Source organism: Cololabis saira, chromosome 24, assembly GCF_033807715.1.
Source record: "Cololabis saira isolate AMF1-May2022 chromosome 24, fColSai1.1, whole genome shotgun sequence".
NCBI classification, from domain to species: Eukaryota; Metazoa; Chordata; class Actinopteri; order Beloniformes; family Belonidae; genus Cololabis; species Cololabis saira.
Window position 1 is genome coordinate 22,562,933 of NC_084610.1, and position 21,271 is coordinate 22,584,203.

At 39.1% G+C, this 21,271-nt stretch overlaps 1 protein-coding gene across 1 annotated transcript; it reads right to left on the reverse strand.

The window, feature by feature from the left end:
- Window positions 1-4,738: 4,738 nt before the first annotated feature.
- Window positions 4,739-20,403, reverse strand: slc19a2 (solute carrier family 19 member 2). The gene is made up of 6 exons (XM_061716004.1): window positions 20,210-20,403; window positions 14,392-14,931; window positions 11,769-12,015; window positions 9,721-9,913; window positions 8,210-8,351; window positions 4,739-7,319 (listed from the first exon to the last, which is right to left on the reverse strand). Exons 1-6 carry the CDS (start codon window positions 20,375-20,377, stop codon window positions 7,152-7,154), a joined length of 1,458 nt encoding a protein of 485 aa, XP_061571988.1. The 5' UTR covers window positions 20,378-20,403; the 3' UTR covers window positions 4,739-7,151.
- Window positions 20,404-21,271: the final 868 nt, after the last annotated feature.

Sequence of the window (21,271 nt, forward strand, 5' to 3'; positions counted from 1 at the left end):
AGAAAAATAAAAAATAGCGGTAAGAAAGAAAAGACAAGGAAATAACAGAAGATATAACAGAAAATGGTGAAACGTAGTGACAATCTGGAGAAAAGTGGGTCGAAGAAGTTATGATGCAAACTTCAAGATCATGATTTGAATGAGGCAAAATAACATGCTTTTTCTCTCAAATATATTGTTATAATCATTTGTTTCAGATGTACTGTAATTATTTTCTGAATAAAAATTTAATTTGGTGTTAAAAAAGTATTCTTTCAAATTTGAGTCTTGAAAAAGAGGGGGTCGTCTTATAATCAGGGTCGTCTTATATTCGGGTCAATACGGTAATATAGAAACATGCAGCATGTGTTGTCTTCATTCTAAGGCTGATACAAGACTTTTCATTTTATGCGGCTCCAGACATTTGTGTTTTTGGTCCAATACGGCTCTTTAAACATGTTGGGTTGCCGACCCCTGACATAAACCATCCCATCACGTCTGGGCTGTTTCCTTTACTCTTTACGACAAAATAATAAAAACACAGTACGCATTGATATTGGAATATATTTAAAAGATTTATTTCAAGACAGAGACTGATTCTGAAGTTAAATACAAATAAAAAGCACGCTGTTACATAATTAAAAGAATTAAATAAAAAAGTTTGGCAATTCAGATTCATTCATTGACAGTTGGTTTTTTTTCACAGAGAGAAAAATAAAATCAATTTAAGTGCCACTCAAGTGTGCGTTATGGGCAGAGTTTATATTCATAAACTTCACCATCAGGATCTCAAGTTCATCCACATTTAAAAATAGTGCAAATTCTCGTTTCTGCATCTCCCACGACGCCTCAAACCTCAGTCACATGTAGGGAAATATGGGAGCAGGCCGAGGCTCCCACAGGACTAACGTGCACGTATACGGAAAATCAGGAGATATGTCAACACCAAACCAACGAGATGAAGTTCTGACGCGTTTCACAGGAAAACCTTTATTCAAACACTAAAAAAAAATCATGTTAATGAGTGTTTCAGTTTCTGAAATGGACTAATCGTCACAAAATGGTTTGTGCACTTTTTATTTTGAAGGCCAATGTTTTGAATACGCACATACGGACAGGGGCGTCAATTGGATATGGCAAGGTACGGCAGCCGCCACACCTCGGCTTCAAGAGTTAAATGTAAATGTTTGTTTTTTAAATACATTTACGGAATTACTCTGTGTCTCTTTGTATTGATTATTCTATTACTTAATACATATAGAATAACTACAAATGCAAATCAGAACATGATCGATTTCACTAGTTATTATACACTGCAAAAACTCAAAATCTTAAGAATATTTGTCTTATTTCTAGTTAAAAAGGTCAATTTTTAGTAAAAAAAAATCATTACATTTAAGACAAGACTAAAATAAAAACATTTTCACCTGTTTCAAGTAGATTTTCACTAAAATAAGTAGAAAAATCTTGTCCCACTGGCAGATTTTTCTACTTATTTCAAGTGAAAATTTACTTGAAACAGGTGAAAATGGTCAAATAACAAGTTATTTTTCTGGCAATTACTCTTGTTTTAAGTGTAATGAGATTTTTTGACTAAAAATGAGACATTTTAACTAGAAATAAGACAAATATTCCTGGTAAGATTTTGAGTTTTTGCAGTGTAGTCAGAATTAAATTGTAGATATCTTAAACTGGAATTACAGCTAGTCGTAATTCAGTTGCAGATATCCGTAATTCACATTGCGGATATCTGCAACTGAATTGTAGATATCTATAATTAGAAATTCCACACACATGAAGATTTCTTTGCTTGTAATGAGAAGATAAATCTTGTCCCACTGGCAGATTTTTCTACTTATTTCAAGTGAAAATTTACTAGAAACAGGTGAAAATTGTCAAATAACAAGTTATTTTTCTGGTAATGACTCTTTTGTGACTAAAATGAGACATTTTAACTAGAAATAAGACAAATATTCCTGGTAAGATTTTGAGTTTTTGCAGTGAGCGAGACTGCATTTGAAAAAGTTCCAATTTTCTTGACCACACAGATAAGCTACATAAACTTCTGTGATGAGTATTTGCTGGACGTGTTGATTGATACTCTAGTTAAGTTCTGTACCTCGTAACCTTGCCGTACCTTAGCTTCCACTGAATTGACGCCACTGCATACGGAGGTGGAGTTAAATCTCCCAAGAACGCACGCATGCATTCACGCTAAGGCCTCTGCTAGTGTCTACATTGATTTGGCTTTTAAGGCATTTCTACACCGACCACGATTGTCTTCTCAACAGTTCAGGTCCACTTCCACGGACAGCCCTTCAAAATATGGGATATGTGATCAGGAGACATTACCAAGCCTTTATAAAAGTGTAACATACAATCTCATCATCTTAAATGTACATTGAACTTTGTTTTGCATTAAAACTACAACAGCTAGCTGCCTACACACTAAAATGCATTTATTCTGTAGCTCAGAGTACAGAGTAGTGTCACTGCCCCCGTACATTCATCCACAGCTACAAACACTTCCCAGTAACAGTTCCCAGAAAGGGCGGCTCCTCCCCTGAGTTACATCTACAAACTAAGAGCTTGGCGGTTTAACAAGTCACATGTTTAATCAACACAGTTTAGACCAGGGGTGTCAAACTCATTTTGCTTGGCGGGGCCGGATTTGGCCAATTTTTTTCTCGCGGGCCGCACGCTCAAAATTACGACGGCCAAACTAAGACAAAAAAAAAAGGGGGAAATTACGAGAATAAAGTCATAATATTATGAGAATAAAGTCGTAATATTGCGAGAATAAAGTCATAATATTATGAGAATAAAGTCGTAATATTGCGAGAATAAAGTCATAATATTATGAGAATAAAGTCATAATATTATGAGAATAAAGTCATAATATTATGAGAATAAAGTCGTAATAGAATAAAGTCGTAACATTACGAGAATAAAGTCATAATGTTGCAAGAATAAAGTCGTAATATTATGAGAATAAAGTCGTAATAGAATAAAGTCGTAACATTACGAGAATAAAGTCATAATGTTGCAAGAATAAAGTCGTAATATTATGATAATATAATTTATGATAACTCTAACAGGAAGAGCTTCTTCTCCCTGTGTTAAAATGAGGAATATTGAGCATCTTGTGAAGTTCTATTTATATATTTAATATATTTAATATTACGACTTTATTCTCAAAATATTATGACTTTATTCTCAAAATATTACGACTTTATTCTGGTAATATTATGACTTTATTCTCATATTATTATGACTTTATTTTTTATTTTTTGTCTTAGTTTGGCCCTAATACTCCGTCGTACAAAATAACAAAAACGGTGCGGAAAATTTTTTCTCTAATTTTCTTTTTTTTACTATTAATATCTAATCCAATATCAGTTTAGTTAATTTTAAAGGAAATATGCACTTTGTTTACACTCTAATTATGTAAAATATATTTCTTCAGGATCTTTTCTTGAAATTTCTCGTTTTTTTTTCAAATTATGTAAGATACTTTTAATATCATTTTACAAAGATAAACAGAAACAAATATGTTTTTTTTTTTATATTTCGCTTTTTTATAGGACATTTAATTAAAAGCAAAATCTTTCTTATTACATCTGAGAGTGTTTCTTTGTGATTTAGAGATTTTTCCAGTACAATTTAGTGTATTTATTTTTAAAAATTGGCGCGGATATTTACGCCAGTGTGCCGAAAAAGTCAGCACTTCTTTTTTAACTGTTTTACTTTGTCACTATCCTCGTATTCAACACTGAAATTCTCCGAGTAAATATCTTTTATCATCTTTTTGAGCGATACGACGGAGTATTAGGGCCAAACTAAGACAAAAAAATGGGAAATTACGAGAATAAAGTCGTAAAATTACGAAAATAAAGTCATAGCCTAATAGTACGAGAATAAAGTCGTAATATTAAGACTTTATTCTCGCAACAATATGACTTTAATCTTGTAATTTTACGACTTTATTCTCGTAATATCACGACTTTATTCTCGTAATATTAGACTTTATTCTCATAATATTACGACTTTATTCTCGCAACATTAGGCTATGACTTTATTCTCGTAATTTTAAACTTTATTCTCATAATATTATGACTTTATTCTCGTAATTTTACGACTTTATTCTCGTAATTTTACGACTTTATTCTCGCAACAATATGACTTTAATCTTGTAATATCACAACTTTATTCTCGTAATTTTACGACTTAATTCTCGTAATTTTACCACTTTATTCTCGTAATATTACGACTTTATTCTCGTAATTTTACGACTTTATTCTCGTAATATTACGACTTTATTCTAGTAATATAACGACTTTATTCTCGTAATTTTACGACTTTATTCTCATAATTTTACGACTTTATTCTCGTAATTTTACGACTTTATTCTCGTAATTTTACGACTTTATTCTCGTAATTTTTACAACTAAAAAAATGTTGAAAACTGCTCTATTTGTGGAATAACGATGGATTTGTAGAAGAAATATATTATCGGATATGCTGCAATTCTATGGAAGATTTTTTGTGCCAAAATTAAATAAATAAATACATAATTAATTAATTAAAATGGGAATTAAATATATCATTAATTAAATGTGTCATTAATTAATTAAAATTTGAATGAAATATGTCATTAATTAATTAAAATACAATTATTTTAAGTAAAAAAAAAATAATTATTTCAGCATTTAATTAATTAATGACACATTTAATTAATTAATGATATATTTCATTCCCATTTTAATTAATTATTGATGTATTTATTTATTTAATTTTGGCACAAAAAATCCTCCATACAATTCATGGCAATTATTTATGCCTTCCTTTTTAGCAAATTAACATTTCATTTTTTTGCGTTGGAAACTTCTCGCGGGCCGCACATTTGACACCCCTGGTTTCGACCCTAACGGGAGGTTAAAAATACAGATCTGTGTCGACAGCTCGGATTCTCTTTTGATCATCTCAGGCACTTAAACACTAAAAATACAGGTAAAATACAGACATCACACTCAAAGACGACATGTTGATTCAGGAAGTGCTAATTAAGGTGCTAATTAAGGGACAGCTCCAGCCTCAGTGCTAGAGTAACCCACTTTACAGTGTTCTGGTCTAAGTAACGTTCTTTTTGGTTTATTTCATAAATACGGTTTAATTTGAGTGTCATCGTACCTAGTGCAACAGAAACCGCCTCAGGAAACCCCCGACGCACCAGCGGCCGCCGGGCCGACTCGTCCTGCAGCGTAAACTTGTTCCCACTTAAAAACTCGGACCGCTCCGATTAGAAACTAACAGAAATGGGAGTAACTGGATTCTACTGGCTGGAAGTAACACGGGAGAGTCGGAAAAAGCAGAAGAAGAAGAAGAAGAAGAAGAAGAAGAAGAGGTGATTCTTTCCTTTCTTTGCAGACACAAGAGCGTCTCGACCACACGTCCGTGTTTGCATCTGCGGCCGGCGACACACGAACACGCCTCAGGGAAAAACACCCATGATGCATCTGGTCATTCAGTGCGTTTACATGGGAAGTTTAATTCCTCTTCAATTCAGAATTACAATTAAATCTGATTTAAAATGAGTAAAAATTACCATGTAAACACCTAATTCTGAATGAAAATGGCTGTTCTGAATTTAACTTAATTCCGAAGTAAGTGCCTGTATACATACGTACGTTTTGGCACTTTTTCTGTCTTTTTTTTTTAACACCATCAAGCCAGTAACAGTTAAATCCAGAAATAGTTCACAGTATGTTTTCTGATTGTTAATTTATGCTACATTTAATTATAAATTACTGGCCATAGTTAAGGACAGTAACTACTAGCTAATAATTACTACTTAAATATCAACCTATCGTATTTCCTCAAATTAAAGCCGGGCCTTTTCCCTTGCTACTATTATTATTATTGTTAGTTTTCTTGCTCCTGCCATTAAAACATGATTTGTAATGTGAATGCAACACTTTAAACTACAAATAATTAAGTGGAAAATCTTCAAAACTAGCCGACAATGAGTGTGTTTACATGGGAAGTTTAATTCCTCTTCAATTCAGAATTAAAATTAAATCAGATTTAAAATGAGTAAAAATTACCGTGTAAACACCTAATTCCGAATGAAAATGGTCATTCCGAATTAAACTTAATTCTGAAGTAAGTGGCTGGTTTATTCAGATTTTAAATCCGAATAGAATAATTCTGCGATCATGTAAACACTCATTCCTCTTTAAATGAATTCCGGTCTTTCTTTCTGCTCGTTCCCTCGCCCGTCTGTCTCCATGATCTTATATTCCGCACTGGGCTGGTTTTCCAAACAAAGTTTCAAGTAGTGATGCACCGAAATGAAAATTTGTGGCCGAAACAGAAAATAATAAACACTTGGCCGAATAATACCGATTAGTGGTTCTTCGCAGTTTTTCATTTATTTTGCCAATTCTTTCACCATTGTATAAATCAAATAAATGTGCAGTGAAAAACCCGCCAGTCACAATTTGTCTTACTGTACTGATTGTATTTTTTCTCATAATCCTTTTTCATTTTCTCCCGTTCAAATCCAATTATTCAGGTCGTGGTGGGGCTGATCTCCGCAATTTGAAGCCTTATATAGTATAATAATTGTAAAAATCGCTGTTTGATTGTTATTAATTATTAATTGTTCGGTTTTTTCCCCCATTATTCTACCGAACACTGAAAGTGTTTTTTTTTGCTATTTTTGGCTGAACAATTTTGGTTACCGAACATTCGGTGCATCACTAGTTTCAAGATGGCAGCACGAAGTAAACGGTGAGTCGATTTATTTAATAAATAGCTTGGAGGACCTGGAAATAATTAAAAGAAAAGATGGCAGGAAACTAAATAAAAATTGTGAGCTTTTCAAAGTTGTAGCGGCTAAGTTTGTTTTTTTCCCTGTAGACGTAACTTAGTGTTTTCCACGTAAACCTTAATGCGGAATTACTATTTCCATGTAAACTCGAAGGAAAATAGTTTAATTCTGAATTATTTAATTCAGAATTAAAAACCATCATGGAACCGTGGCCCTTGTGCCTGCAAGGAAAGGAAAGTCCACCTGTGGAGGAAGTGTGTTTTTATCTGTTTCAGTGCTGCTCTGTCCTAAACGCTGGCGTGGGGCCCGGGGCGGCCCCGGGGCGGGGGTTCCCCACCTGTCACTGCCGGCAGGGGCTGGCGTCGCCGTTGGGGGCGGAGTTTAACACCACTTCCTCTTCTTCTGGGTGGTGGGTTTCCTCCTGGCCACGCCTCCTGATCCAGCTGCAGAGCGCGGCCATGAGGAAGATGACGGCGATGATGGCGAAGTACGCCCCGTAGATGATGAACTGGGGGGTGAGGAGCAGAGCTTAGACATGGCGGCGGACAGTACTAGAGTTGTAAAAAAAAAATCAGGGGGGATGGTGGATTTGATCATATGGGGACTAGGGATGGGCGGTATGGACTAAAAAATGTATCACCATAATTTCTGGCATTTATCCTGATAATGATAAAAATGAGGATAAATAAATACCAATTCAACTCCATCTTTTTAACTATAAATCTATCTCACTCATAGATCCGCCATGTTTGTTACACAAAAACTTATCAACGGGAATTTATCCTTCTTTCTTTCTTTCTGGCTCATTTCCTTCCTTCCTTCCTTCTTCCTTCCCTCTTTTCTCCCTCCCTTCCTTCCTTCTTTTTTCCCTTCCTTCCTTCCTTCCTTCCTTCCTTCCTTCCTTCCTTCCTTCCTTCCTTCCTTCCTTCCTTCCTTCCTTCCTTCCTTCCTTCCTTCCTTCCTTCCTTCCTTCCTTCCTTCCTTCCTTCCTTCCTTCCTTCCTTCCTTCCTTCCTTCCTTCCTTCCTTCCTTCCTTCCTTCCTTCCTTCCTTCCTTCCTTCCTTCCTTCCTTCCTTCCTTCCTTCGAACAAGATTTTTTTGCTTGTAATAAGAAGATAAATCTTGTCCCACTGGCAGATTTTTCTACTTATTTCAAGTGAAAATTTACTTGAAACAGGTGAAAATTGTCAAATAAGTTATTTTTCTGGTGATGACTCTAAATGTTGAAATAGCAGTAAAACCACATTCATTGATGAAATGACATAAGGGATGGAAAGGGGGGATGGCAGTTTTACAGGGGGGATGATTTGGACTGTTTTTATTTCAGGGGGGATGCCGTCCCCCCTCACCCCCCCTCAACTCCAGTACTGGCGGCGCCGTGGTGAAGGCGTCCCTCACCTGGGCGAACACGTCCAGTCCCAGCCCGGCCGAGTCCACCAGCACCACGGTGAGCAGCGTCTGCAGCGCCAGCGCCGCAAAGGTGTTGACGCCAAACACCAGCGCGTAGCGCTGCACGTTCAGGCTGGCAGCGATCTGGAACCTGCAGGGGAGAGAACACGTTTAGCCGCCGCGGCAGGCACACAGCACCGGGGTCAGACCTAGGCCTGTGTAGAATAAATCAATTCTCCGATTCTAAATCGATTCTCATTAATTCGTATGTCTAAAGATCGATATTTTTTTCATCATTACATTACAACTTTTGGTATTTTTTTGTTTATGCCCAAAAAAGGAAAGTTTTGTTGGACACGAGAATAACTAGTGCCATGTTTTTGCCTTTAAAAAAGGAGCATGAGGCAGGATTGAGGAAGGATTTATGAAAAAAAACTTGTATAGTTTTAAGTTTTCTAGTAACAATGTCAGATGAAGCGTTCCAAACCAAAAAGAATGATTCCTCTAGTGTATCTCTCTGTTGCCTTGAACAGGCTGTGTGCTGCAAAATGTGCTGCAATTCCGGACCGGAATTTCCCGCGCTGTCCTGCGGATAACAAATACTGGAAGCCTTTGTGTCTCAAAATTCTGTCTGTCGAGGATGTTGAAGACGCTTCATAATTGGAATTATGATAGCAGGATTTCTCCTGATCGGAGGGGGGGGGGGTTCCTGGTGTATCGACAAAGGCGTAGGTCGTCGACAGCTGTTTTGGCTCTTTCAGAGCTGCCGGACGTGGCTGAAGGGTCAAGCAAGGCGACCAACACTCAGACTCTTACGTTGGGGGAGCAGGGCCGTAAGCTGGATGCGATTCTCGAACAGAATCGCAGGTTAGCGGTGGTGTTTGAGCTCATTGGCAAGATTGATAACACCCTGGAGAAGTTGGAAGCTCGGCTTGGCGGGAAGTTATCACAAATTCATCTGATTGGAGTCGCCATTGATGAACCAGAGACTTGAAGGCAGACGGAAAATTACTGGGCTGCCTGTTTTGCAATATAATTATTGATTCTACAATCTGCCCTTGACAGAGCAGTCTTTCGCCGATCGCTCCGGTCACAATCTTCCTGGTGGAATGTAAACAAGGTGACTCTGCCCCCACTAACCCTCCCCCTCTCCCACGAACACCTGCGGACCCTGTTTCAGAACTGTACCGAGCCGCCTGATAACATCAAGGACATTTGGCTGAGAGCAGCTCTGGGCGGAGGTTCACGGACTTATCGCGTCACTTACTGAAAAACACACACACTTCCTTCAACACACTGCAGCACTAGTGCAAATAGAAATTAAACAGAAAAAGTTTTCTAAGCTGACCTAATAAACCTGATTCTGATATATGATCAGCTCAAAAAAACATTTTAATACACTAACCCAATCAATATCCGAATCAAATCTTGATAATCCATTCTGAATCTAAAGAATTGGAATCAAATAGGTTCTTGACATTTGAATGGATCCCCAGCCCTGGTCAGGCCGTCAGACTCACGTTGCCACGGTGATGAGCAGCATGTAGGTGATCCTGAAGAGCACGTAGGATCCGTAGCAGACCCAGATGTCTCGCAGCAGCGCCATGGTCAACACGCACGCCGCCATCAGCAGAGAGAGCACGCACAGCGCCAGCTCTCCCCAGCGGGACCAGGACACGGGCAGGTAGCCCACCAGCAGCGCCGCCAGCGCCCCTGAGGACCAGAGGGACGTCAGAACCAGACATATATACGTAGACACCGCATCGAGTGTTCTTGCTGTTCATAAAGCGTCTTTCTACAAAGAAATGTACGTTTTACGTCTCATTTATTCATTCACACATGCACTTTTTTCGTCTTTTTTTTTTTTTTTACTTTTTTCCTCCTTTTTCATCTTTTGTTCCTCTTTGTTCCTCTTTTTTCATTTCTTCCTATTTTCTTTCTTTTCTCTTTTTTTCCCTCTTTTTCATCTTTTTTTCCTCTTTTTCATTTTTTTCCTCTTTTCTTTTTCTCCCTATTTTTCCCTCTTTTTTCATATTTTTTCCTCTTTGTTCCTTTTTTCATTTTTTCCTATTCTTTCTTTTCTCTTTTTTCCCCCCTTTTTCCTCTTTTTTAATTTTTTTTCCTCTTTTCTTTCTTTTCTCTTTTTTCATCTTTTTCCTATTTTTTTCCTATTTTTTCCTTATTTTCATAAAGCATCTTTCTACAAATAAATGTACGTTTTACGTCTCATTTATTCATTCACACACGCACTAATATACTTGGGAAACAGTTAGGGACCAAATATAATATATAGAATTTACTCAGATGGCAAAAATAAGAACTTTATTGATCCCACATAGGAGTAATTCATGTTATATCAGCTATAGAGAACAAGGTAGTGCCGAAAAACCATATATATTCCTCTTCACAAAAATAAGAAAAATAGAGAAACATATTTTCTCATCAACAAAACAAATTTTACATTTTTCAAGTAACAAAATAACATAAAAAAGAAAGTCCGGAGTGCTCAGAAGGTTCATCTAAATCATGTGACGAAGGTGCTCTTTGGTGGGAAAAAGGATGTCAAAAAATAAGAAAAATCCAACGCACTCTTCTTCAAATATAAAAAGCCTTTATTTGAAATGGCTATTTTATGTAGAAAATTTTAAAAAGTCATCTTCTACATGAAATAGCCATTTCAAATAAAGGCTTTTTATATTTGAAGAAGAGTGCCTTGGATTTTTTTTATTTTTTAACAAAATAACATATTTGAACCATTTTTCAGACAATAAAATAACATTCTTATTTTTGTGAGGGGGATATATATGGTTTTTCGGCACTACCTTGTTCTCTATAGCTGATATAACATGAATTACTCCTATGTGGGATCAATAAAGTTCTTATTTTTGCCATCTGAGAAATTTAAATATATTATATTTGGTGCCTAACTGTTTCCCAAGTATATTAGTGCGTGTGTTAATGAATAAATGAGACGTAAAACGTACATTTCTTTGTAGAAAGATGCTTTATAAAAATAAGGAAAAACGAGGAACAAAGAGTAAAAAAAGGAGAAGAGGAAAAAATGAAAAAAAGAGGAACAAAGAAAAAAAGAGATACAAAAGGAGGAAAAAAAGGTAAAAAAGGAGGAAAAACAAAAAGCAGAAAAAACGAAGAACAAAGAGTAAAAAAAGAGGGAAAAAAGAGAAAAACAGGAAAAAATAGAAAAAAGATTAAAAGAAAGAGGAAAAAATTAAAAAGAGGAAAAAAAATAGGTAAAAGGAGGAAAAAATGAAAAAAAGAGGAAAAAAATAGGTAAAAAAAGGAGGAAAAACGAGGAACAAAGAGTAAAAAAAGATGAAAAAAGAGGGAAAAAATAGAAAAAAAGGAGAAAAACAGGAAAAAATAGAAAAAAAGAGGGAAAAAAGAGAAAAGAGGAAAAAATGACAAAAAGAGGAACAAAGAAAAAAAGAGGAAAAAAATAGGTAAAAAAGGAGGAAAAAAGAGGAACAAAGAAAAAAAAAAAAAAGGGATGCAGCGTCTATGTATAAATGTCTATGGTCAGAACCGCCGCGGCGGTGGGCCAGCTCACCCAGCAGCGTGGACAGCGTCTCCACGTAGCCGTTGTAGATGTCGTAGTCGAGCGACGGCCGCACCTTCTCCCACAGCGCCTGGTTGTAGTTGACGATCAGGTAGTAGCCGCAGGTGGCCAGCGCCCACCAGGCCGACCAGGCCAGCAGGGGGCGCCGCCCGTAGCAGCGCCGCAGGTCGTCCCGCAGCGCCCGCAGCACCGCCCCCGGGCCGGTCCCACCGCCGCCCGTCCCAGCAGCCCCGGGGACCTGCGGGGACACACGTGACGGGGGAGTTAGTGCTAGTGCTGTTTCTGTCAGCCGGTTTACATTTTAGTTTTCAGTTTCAGTCTAGTCTTTGGGTCGAGCTATCATTTTAGTTTTTATTACTGTATTTTCACGATCATAAGGTGCTAGGGCTGCAACTAACGACTATTTTAATAGTCGACTAGTCACCGACTATTGAAATGATTAGTGGACTAAAGGATAATTAGTAATTTAAAAAAATAAATGTGTATGAGGTTGCTTTAATTATGTGGCAAATGATAATAAACACAAGAAAGATGCACTAGAGCCCTGCTATAGCGGGACTGTTTTCTTCATCCTGCTCCCGCTGAATTTCTGACCATTACCGCCTGCAACGTGTGTGTTACACTCCCGCCCGCATCCGCAAAACTCTGAGAATTTATGCCGCACAATAATAGAAATCCATTAGTGTCTTCTCTCGTCCCGCGAGAGAAATGTCCAAACAAATCTATCTGATTTAATGTTAATAACATGATAATTGTGTAGCTTGATGGATAATTGACAGTTCATAGGCACCTGACTGAAAGTTAGATGCAAATCCATCATCGTCATCATCACACAAGCTATTTCAGCCTTTCACGCTGCATCAATTATGATTGAGGTTATAACGAGAGTAGCTGTGAGTGGTTCAAATAATACTAATAAATAACATGAAATAAACAAAGTTAACGAATTAAACAAATTCATTTAACAAATGAAAATAGGCTTAATATTTTACAAAGGCGAGTCCGTTTTGTTCAACACTCCGACGTGTTTTCTCTTCAGATGCATTACTGACGTGCTCCTGTGAAAAGCAACGTCGGCTTTGCAAACCTTGCAAGTAATCTTTTTATTCACCGTATCGAGGGTAAAATGCTCCCAAACTTTTTTTTAATTAGTTTTATTACCCGCAGCTGCTGAGACGCTATCGTGCTGCACGACTCGACAGAGATTGTATTGAAGTGAGACGCCTCACTCCGTTAGAAAAACACGTCTGACAATTGTCGACAATGGAATTCATTGTCGACAATTTTGATTATCGATTTTTGTCGACAACGTCGACAAATCGTTGCAGCCCTATTTGCGTCTCGTCTTCCTCAGGTTCGTTGACGACAATATTTAGTCATAATAATTGACTAAAGTACATTTAGTTAGTGCGGCTTAGGGCTGCAACGATTCGTCGACGTTGTCGACAAAAATCGATAATCAAAATTGTCGACAATGAATTCCATTGTCGACAATTGTCGCCAGACGTGTTTTTCCAACGGAGTGAAGCGTCTCACTTCAATACAATCTCTGCCGAGAGTCGCACATGCGCGATAGCGTCTCTGTCGAGCGGTAGCGGGTAAACAATAATGACGGCGTCCCGTCCTGTAGCAGCTGCATGTAACAAAACTTCTAAAGTTTTGGAGCCTTTTAGCCTCAATACGGTAAATAAAAAGATGACTTGCAAGGTTTGCAAAGCAGACATTGCTTATCACGGGTTGGTAATGCACAAGCATTTGAAGAGAAAGCACGTCGGGTCTGGGTGACGAGTTTCAACAAATGATACACCAGTTCAACCCAGAGAACGTCCTGCCATCCAGAACCCATTTCACCCACTTGATACAGAAAAAATATGACGTTTTATTTTATTTTTTATATAACACATTTGCCTGTTCTTAAAAAATGAAAAATAATGGATAGATGTTTATTTATTCATATATTTATGTCTGACTGATACCTGTGCCTGTCCTTGGTTTTAAATTGGACATTTTATTAACTTTTTGTATGAACAGGGGCAAAGTTGAATAAAATATCTATAGGACTGTCTCAGAAAATTAGAATATTGTGTTCCTTATTTCTTTATTTTCTGTAATGCAACAACAAGAATGTCATACATTCTGGATTCATTACAAATCAACTGAAATATTTAAAGCCTTTTATTATTTTAATATTGCTGATTATGGTTTACAGCTTAAGATTAAGATTCCCAGAATATTCTAATTTTTTGAGATAGGATATTTGAGTTTTTTCTTAAACTGTAAGCCATGATCAGCAATATTAAAATAATAAAAGGCTTGCAATATTTCAGTTGATTTGTAATGAATCCAGAATGTATGACATTTTTGCATTACAGAAAATAAAAGGACTTTATCACAATATTCTAATTTTCTGAGACAGTCCTGTATTTTTCATTGAAGTTCCCATCTTTCTCGTGTTTATTATCATTTGCCACATAATTAAAGCGACATACTAAATTTAACAAAACTACTAATTATCCGATTAGTCGACTAATCGTTCAATAGTCGGTGACTAGTTGACTATTAAAATAGTCGTTAGTTGCAGCCCTACAGGAGATGCGGCGCCGGCGTCACCCACCATCGGCGTCTTGCTCTCCGCATCGTTGGCGTCGTTGTCCGTGTGGGAGGAGCCGCGTGGCCGCTCCCCGTCCCCGTCAGCGGCGCTGTTGTGGAAGAACAGGCTCTTCCGGGGCATGGGCAGGAACCAGGGCGGGGCGAAGGCCACGGCGGCCGACGCCAGCGTGATGATGACCAGGTGCTCCAGCTTCACGCCGTCCACCGACAGCAGCAGCTGGCCGGCCAGGGAGCCGGCGGCCGAGCCGAACAGCGTGACGCTGCGGCAGTAGCCCGTGACCCGCTGGTAGTGGGCGGGGTCCACCACGCTGTAGATGTAGGAGAAGTAGCCCACGTCGCACGCCGTGGCCAGGCCGAACAGGAACTCCAGCAGCTGCATGGCGGCCAGGCCGCGCGCGCGCCACAGCATGGCGTAGGTGGCCACCAGGCTGGCCGCCTGCAGCAGCAGCACCGGCTTGTAGCGCACGTAGTCCGTGGCCAGGAAGACGGGCAGCAGCAGCGCCAGGTAGGAGTACGTCCACACCGGGTAGATCTCGTTCACCACCTGCAGGAGCAGAACTGTTACAACCGGCAGCAGAACTGTTACAACCGGCAGCAGAACTGTTACAACCGGCAGCAGAACTGTTACAACCGGCAGCAGAACTGTTACAACCGGCAGAGACTCCGGGAAACAACGATTCCTCTATCCATTTAGATAAAAAATACATTTAAACTTCCCGTTTCCCACAAAGCGAAAGTAATAAGAGGAAGAGAAAGAATAAATAATATATAATTTTATAAATAAATATATATATATAAATAATGTTAGAAATACTTATATTTTAATAAATATAAATTTTATAAATTGTATTTATATTAAAAATAAATTAAAAAATAAATTAAAATAATAAAGAGTCCCGGTCCACAGTATTGCGGCTTTCCTGTACTTTAAACCCTTGTTCTGTCTTCGGGTCAAAATGACCCAATTCTTCTCTCCTTCCTTCTTCCTTTCCTCTTTTCCTCCTTTTTTACCCTCCTTTACTCCTTTTTCTTCCTACCTCCCTCGTCATTCGTTCCTTTATTACCTTCTTTGCTTTTCCTTCCTTCTTTCCTTATTTTCTCCATTCCTTCCTTCTTCCCTCCCTTCTTTCTTTCCTTTTCTCCCTTCCTCCATCTTTCCTTCCTTCCTTCCTTCCTTCCTTCCTTCCTTCCTTCCTTCCTTCCTTCCTTCCTTCCTTCCTTCCTTTTCTCCCTTCCTCCATCTTTCCTTCCTTCCTTCCTTTTCTCCCTTCCTTCCTTCCTTCCTTCCTTCCTTCCTTCCTTCCTTCCTTCCTTCCTTCCTTTTCTCCCTTCCTCCTTCCTTCCTTCCTTCCTTCCTTCCTTCCTTCCTTCCTTCCTTTCATCTTTCCTTCCTTCCTTCCTTCCTTCCATCTTTCCTTCCTTCCTTCCTTCCTTCCTTCCTTTTCTCCCTTCCTCCTTCCTTCCTTCCTTCCTTCCTTCCTTTTCTCCCTTCCTTCCTTCCTTCCTTCCTTCCTTCCTTCCTTCCTTTTCTCCCTTCCTTCCTTCCTTCCTTCCTTCCTTCCTTCCTTCCTTCCTTCCTTCCCTTCCTCCTTCCTTCCTTCCTTCCTTCCATCTTTCCTTCCTTCCTTCCTTCCATCTTTCCTTCCTTCCTTCCTTCCTTCCTTCCTTTTCTCCCTTCCTCCTTCCTTCCTTCCTTCCTTCCTTCCTTTCATCTTTCCTTCCTTCCTTCCTTCCTTCCTTCCTTTCATCTTTCCTTCCTTCCTTCCTTCCTTCCTTTTCTCCCTTCCTTCCTTCCTTCCTTCCTTCCTTCCTTCCTTCCTTCCTTCCTTCCTTCCTTCCTTCCTTCCTTCCTTCCTTCCTTCCTTCCTTCCTTCCTTCCTTCCTTCCTTCCTTCCTTCCTTCCTTCCTTCCTTCCTTCCTTCCTTCCTTCCTTCCTTCCTTCCTTCCTTCCTTCCTTCCTTCCTTCCTTCCTTCCTTCCTTCCTTCCTTCCTTCCTTCCTTCCTTCCTTCACCCTCCCTTGAACGAAAGACGGCACAAGGGTTAAGAGCTGCTTGAGAGTTTTTTGTTACTGTATATTTGCATGGCGCGCTGCTGTAGGGTACGCGGCGATGCGCACCATTCTGTGTTGGTGTAACGCGGAACCATAAATCAGCCTTCACAGTGTGTGCTGTTCTGAACACTTCTCTTCTCTGTTTCTCATTTTGCTGGGACGTCGGGTTCCTCCGCCGAGACACAACTTTTGCGGTATGCGTTCATCGTTGTGTCTAAAAATGATGCGCACCCAATCAGAAACTAAACAGATATTCTGTGATTTTATATTTATAAAAAAATTAAATTATAAAAAAATAAAGGATCCCCATAACTTTGATTGGGTGGGCAGGACGCACGTTTGGGTGGGCACAGCCCACCCCTCCCCCCCCTAAAACCGGCCTCGCTTACAGGTGAATGAGACATGGGGTAGTTTTGTTGAAAATGTGCTGTCCAAAATGTCCTGGAAAACTGGACTCCTGCAAATGCGCGTTCCCCAAAGTTTGTGGGGGCGTGGCTTTGGACGGAGGAGGGGGAGGGGCTTAGAGGAGGCGCCACTTTCAAATCTTGCTGGCTCTCCAACATCAAGGACTATACCTTTAAAAGCAGTCTAAGGGGTGGGGGTTGGGGGTGGGGAGGATCTGGCCGGAATAACGTGATCCTTCCACGCGCTACGTCCGGCCGGAGAAACCCCACCCTGTCTGGTGAAAAGATGCGGCCCGCTCACTCCTCAGGTTAAGGAGGAGACCTGAGCTCAGTGCAGGGCCCTCCCGGGGTTGGTAGAGGATGGCAATGCCCAGGACTGTCAGTAGGTAGGAGCACGGGGTGGTAAAAATGGGAAAAACTGGGATAAAAATATTTAAAAAAAAAAAAAAAAAAAAAAAAGCAGTCTAAGAAAATTTTTTATTTTTGATACTTTGAAAAAAAACTTTTTTTTTCAAAGTATCAGGAAATGTTAAGTTTGAGATAATTTTATTTATTTTTAATGGAAAATATAACAAACATTTTACTAGTTTGCATAATGTGTAAATAAATGTCAATTATTCTCATAAAAGAAACAAATTGGTTGTTTTTAATCAAGTAATCTGTCTTGTTTCCTATTGTATATTTATAATTGGGCAATAATAAAAGCAAAAGTAAGTTTTATCCAATTACTCAATGGTATATTTCATAGAATAATCGATCACCAAAATATTCCATAGCTGCAGCTCTAACAACGTTGTTGAGCAGGAACACGAGCTGCCATCACTTCCTGCCAGAACCCACTTCCCTTTTCAGCACCACCTGCCCCGGTTGGTGTAATAACTGCAGGGGTCTGGTTCTGGTCCTGGTCTCTGGAGACCAGCTCTGTGGTATCAGACGCTGGAGGAAGCTTCACCAGAAGGATCCCAGCGGGGCCCGGGGGACCTGTGGCCCCGGCCTGTTTCAGCACGAGGCCCTGGAGGCCCCGCATGAAGCAACTTCACTCTTTGTTGGTAAAACATGTGCAATCTGGTCCACGTGGTCAAGTTCTCTAGAATTCTGGGGCCGGATTCACAAAACATTCTTAAGAAAAAAAATCTTCTTAAGTGTCATTTTTTTCTTAAGTTCAGTCTTAAGAAGAAAAAAGAGAAGAAGTCATATTCTCCAAAAAAAGTTCTTAAGTATTTTCTCAACTTTCTTCTTAAGTTTCTTCTTAAGAAAAAACTTACTAAAGAATAAATGGTATTCTTGAAATAAAAGTTCTCAAACTTGTTCTTGACTTTTTTCTTAACTTTAAGACAACCTTGACCTGTCTTAAAATTTCTTCTGTGAAAAGGTAATAATAATAATAATAATAATAATAATAATAATAATAATAATAAGACTCTAATATCACCTTTTTCAACACATTTTAGACAAGTTTAGACTAGTAGGTCATAGTTTGAGGATATACTTTGTAATTAATTACACAAAGAGCCTGTTAACTGTTTGTTAGCATGTTAGTTAATTATTATTAATTTTCCCCAATAGTATTTTTTTTCACACATTAATCTCATCCACCAGAACCTTGAAAAGTTCCTGCATCTCTTTTTCTCCTTCTCCATGTTTAGTGAGTGACTGACGGTTAAGATCAAACTACCTATAAATGTTGTTTGTTGGCGCGTGCAATGACATATTTTAAGAAGTTCTTAAGTAGGAAAAATAAGAAATTCGTAAGAAATGACAGTTCTTAAGACGGTTCTTAAGAAAATATTGAGGAATTGCACTTAAGAACTTTCTTATGAACTTCTTAATTTTAGATCTTAAGACATAACATTTCTTAAGATCGTTCTTAAGAACATATTGGTGAATCTGGCCCCAGCTTTCTGCAGAAATTCTGAACCCCATCCCGACCTGGACTGGCAGAACTGTGCTCATAAATCAGTGTGTCCTCCAGATCTAGGAAGGAGAAAGAGACGGGGCCACATGGACCAGGACTTGATCTGCTGCAGTGGAGAATAACATTCCTCCCTTTCTGGAGGGTTTTCTTCTCCGGAGGCTTAAACTTTTCTGGGTGAAATGATTGGAAGGATTAACGGGCAGCAGGATTATTCTGCTGCCAGGAGGTGAGCTGGGGTGAGCAGGGGGTTGCCCCGGTAACCAGCAGACACTAAAGGTCTGAGGGAGGAACCAACAGCAGGACTGAGGCGGTACGGTCCGGTCTGGACCACCGTCCTGGACCTGGACCTGGATCAGGCTCCGAGACCACGGTCCTAGACCTGGACCTGTAACCTGGACCAGGCTACGGTCTGGACCACTGTCCTGGACCTGGACCAGGATCTGGACCAGTGGAAACAGTTGCTCACAGTCATACTGAATCAGAACCAGGAAGTCCTTCCTGGTTCTGTCCCATGGACGGATCAGCACGTGGTTCCTGCAGGAACTCTGATCTTTCAGTCATGATGACATGTTTATATCCATATCCATCCAGCAGAGGTGTCAAAAGTATTCACATTCATTACTGAGGTAGAAGTATAGATACTATTAAAGAATTATTAAAATATTAAAGAAGCATATATGTGTACTATTGAGCATTAACATGTGTTTCAGAGAGCAGCAGATATGATGACTAGTTCCTATAAGTATTGTAATGGTGCAAAAAGTCAAACTTCAGAGGCATGTTATCATTTATCCTAACCTTTATTGGAATGTACATCCAAGTTTAGTTGCAGGAATCTGAGGGAACGGATGTAAGAACAAAACTGGACAAGAACATCTGAAACAACCACAACCAAATTCACTCTATCCGGATGGAGCAATTTAACTGGATAGTTTTTATTAAAGGCCGAAATGAAATAGAGTAACGAGGCTGTTTTTAAAATGTAAGGAGTAAAAAGTACAGATAATTGCGTGAAAATGTAAGGAGTAAAAGTAAAAAGTCGTCTGAAAAATAATTACTCCAGTGAAGTATAGATAACCAAAATTTCTACTTAAGTAAGGTAACAAAGTATTTGTACTTCGTTACTTGACACCTCTGCCATCCAGCTTCCTGAGAAATGTGTAGTTTCATAACAACTAAAACACCACGTGGTGACAGAATGAGGCTCTGCATCAGTTTAAAAGTCAAATCAAGTAACAAACCCACTAAAAGGTGTTAAAACAACTTCTGTGATCATTAAACATCCCCGAAATCACGTGTGTAAAGCCTGAATTGTAGTTCCGCGTTAAATCGACGCAGACCTTACGCCGTAGGGTTACGCCGTTGGCTCTGCGTAGGGTCTGCGTCGGTGTAACGCGGGACCATAAATCAGGCTTAGGAGTCCCGTGGTCGGTCTGTGACGTCAGCGCTCACCTGCGTCTCCGTCAGGTTCTTGTCGGGCTCCAGCAGGTAGGCGGTCAGGAACGGCTCCGACGGCCGCAGGCTGGAGAAGAAGCCGTACACGCACAGCAGCACGGTGGGCACCAGCAGGGACCTGTCGGGGCCCCTGCGGGCCGGGGAGGACCTTGATGCAACCTCCATGTGAGGATGGTCCGGCTCCGGCGGAGACGCTTCTTCTTCCTCCAGCAGGAGGTGGAGAAGCGCTTTACCGGCACCTACTGGCGGGGACCGGGGTGGGGCCGGGGAGTGAAGCGCTTTACCGGCCCCTACTGGCGGGGTGGGGCCGGGGGGAGAAGCGCTTTACCGGCCCCTACTGGCGGGGACCGGGGTGGGGCGGGGGGGCACACCCCCTTCAGAAAATACACAGTAAAGTAAAAATAAAAGATATATAGTCTACATATTACGATGGAGTATTAGGGCCAAATAAAAAAAAAAAAATGGAAATTATGAGAATAAAGTCATAATAATATGAGAATAAAGTAATAATGTAATGAGAATAAAGTCATAATAATATGAGAATAAAGTAATAATGTAATGAGAATAAAGTCGTAATATTACGAGAATAAAGTCGTAATATTACGAGAATAAAGTCGTAATATTATGAGAATAAAGTCGTAAAATTATGAGAATAAAGTCGTAATATTATGAGAATAAAGTTGTAAAATTATGAGAATAAAGTCGTAAAATTACGAGAATAAAGTCGTAATATTACGAGAATAAAGTCGTAATATTACGAGAATAAAGTCGTAATATTACGAGAATAAAATCGTAATATTATGAGAATAAAATCATAATATTATGAGAATAAAATCATAATATTATGAGAATAAAGCCGTAATATTATGAGAATAAAGTCAGAATAAAGTCGTAATATTATGAGAATAAAGTCGTAATATTACGACGAGAATAAAGTCGTAATATTATGAGAATAAAGTCGTAATATTATGAGAATAAATTTGTAAAATTATGAGAATAAAGTCATAATGTTGCGAGAATAAAGTCGTAATATTATGAGAATAAAGTCGTAATATTATG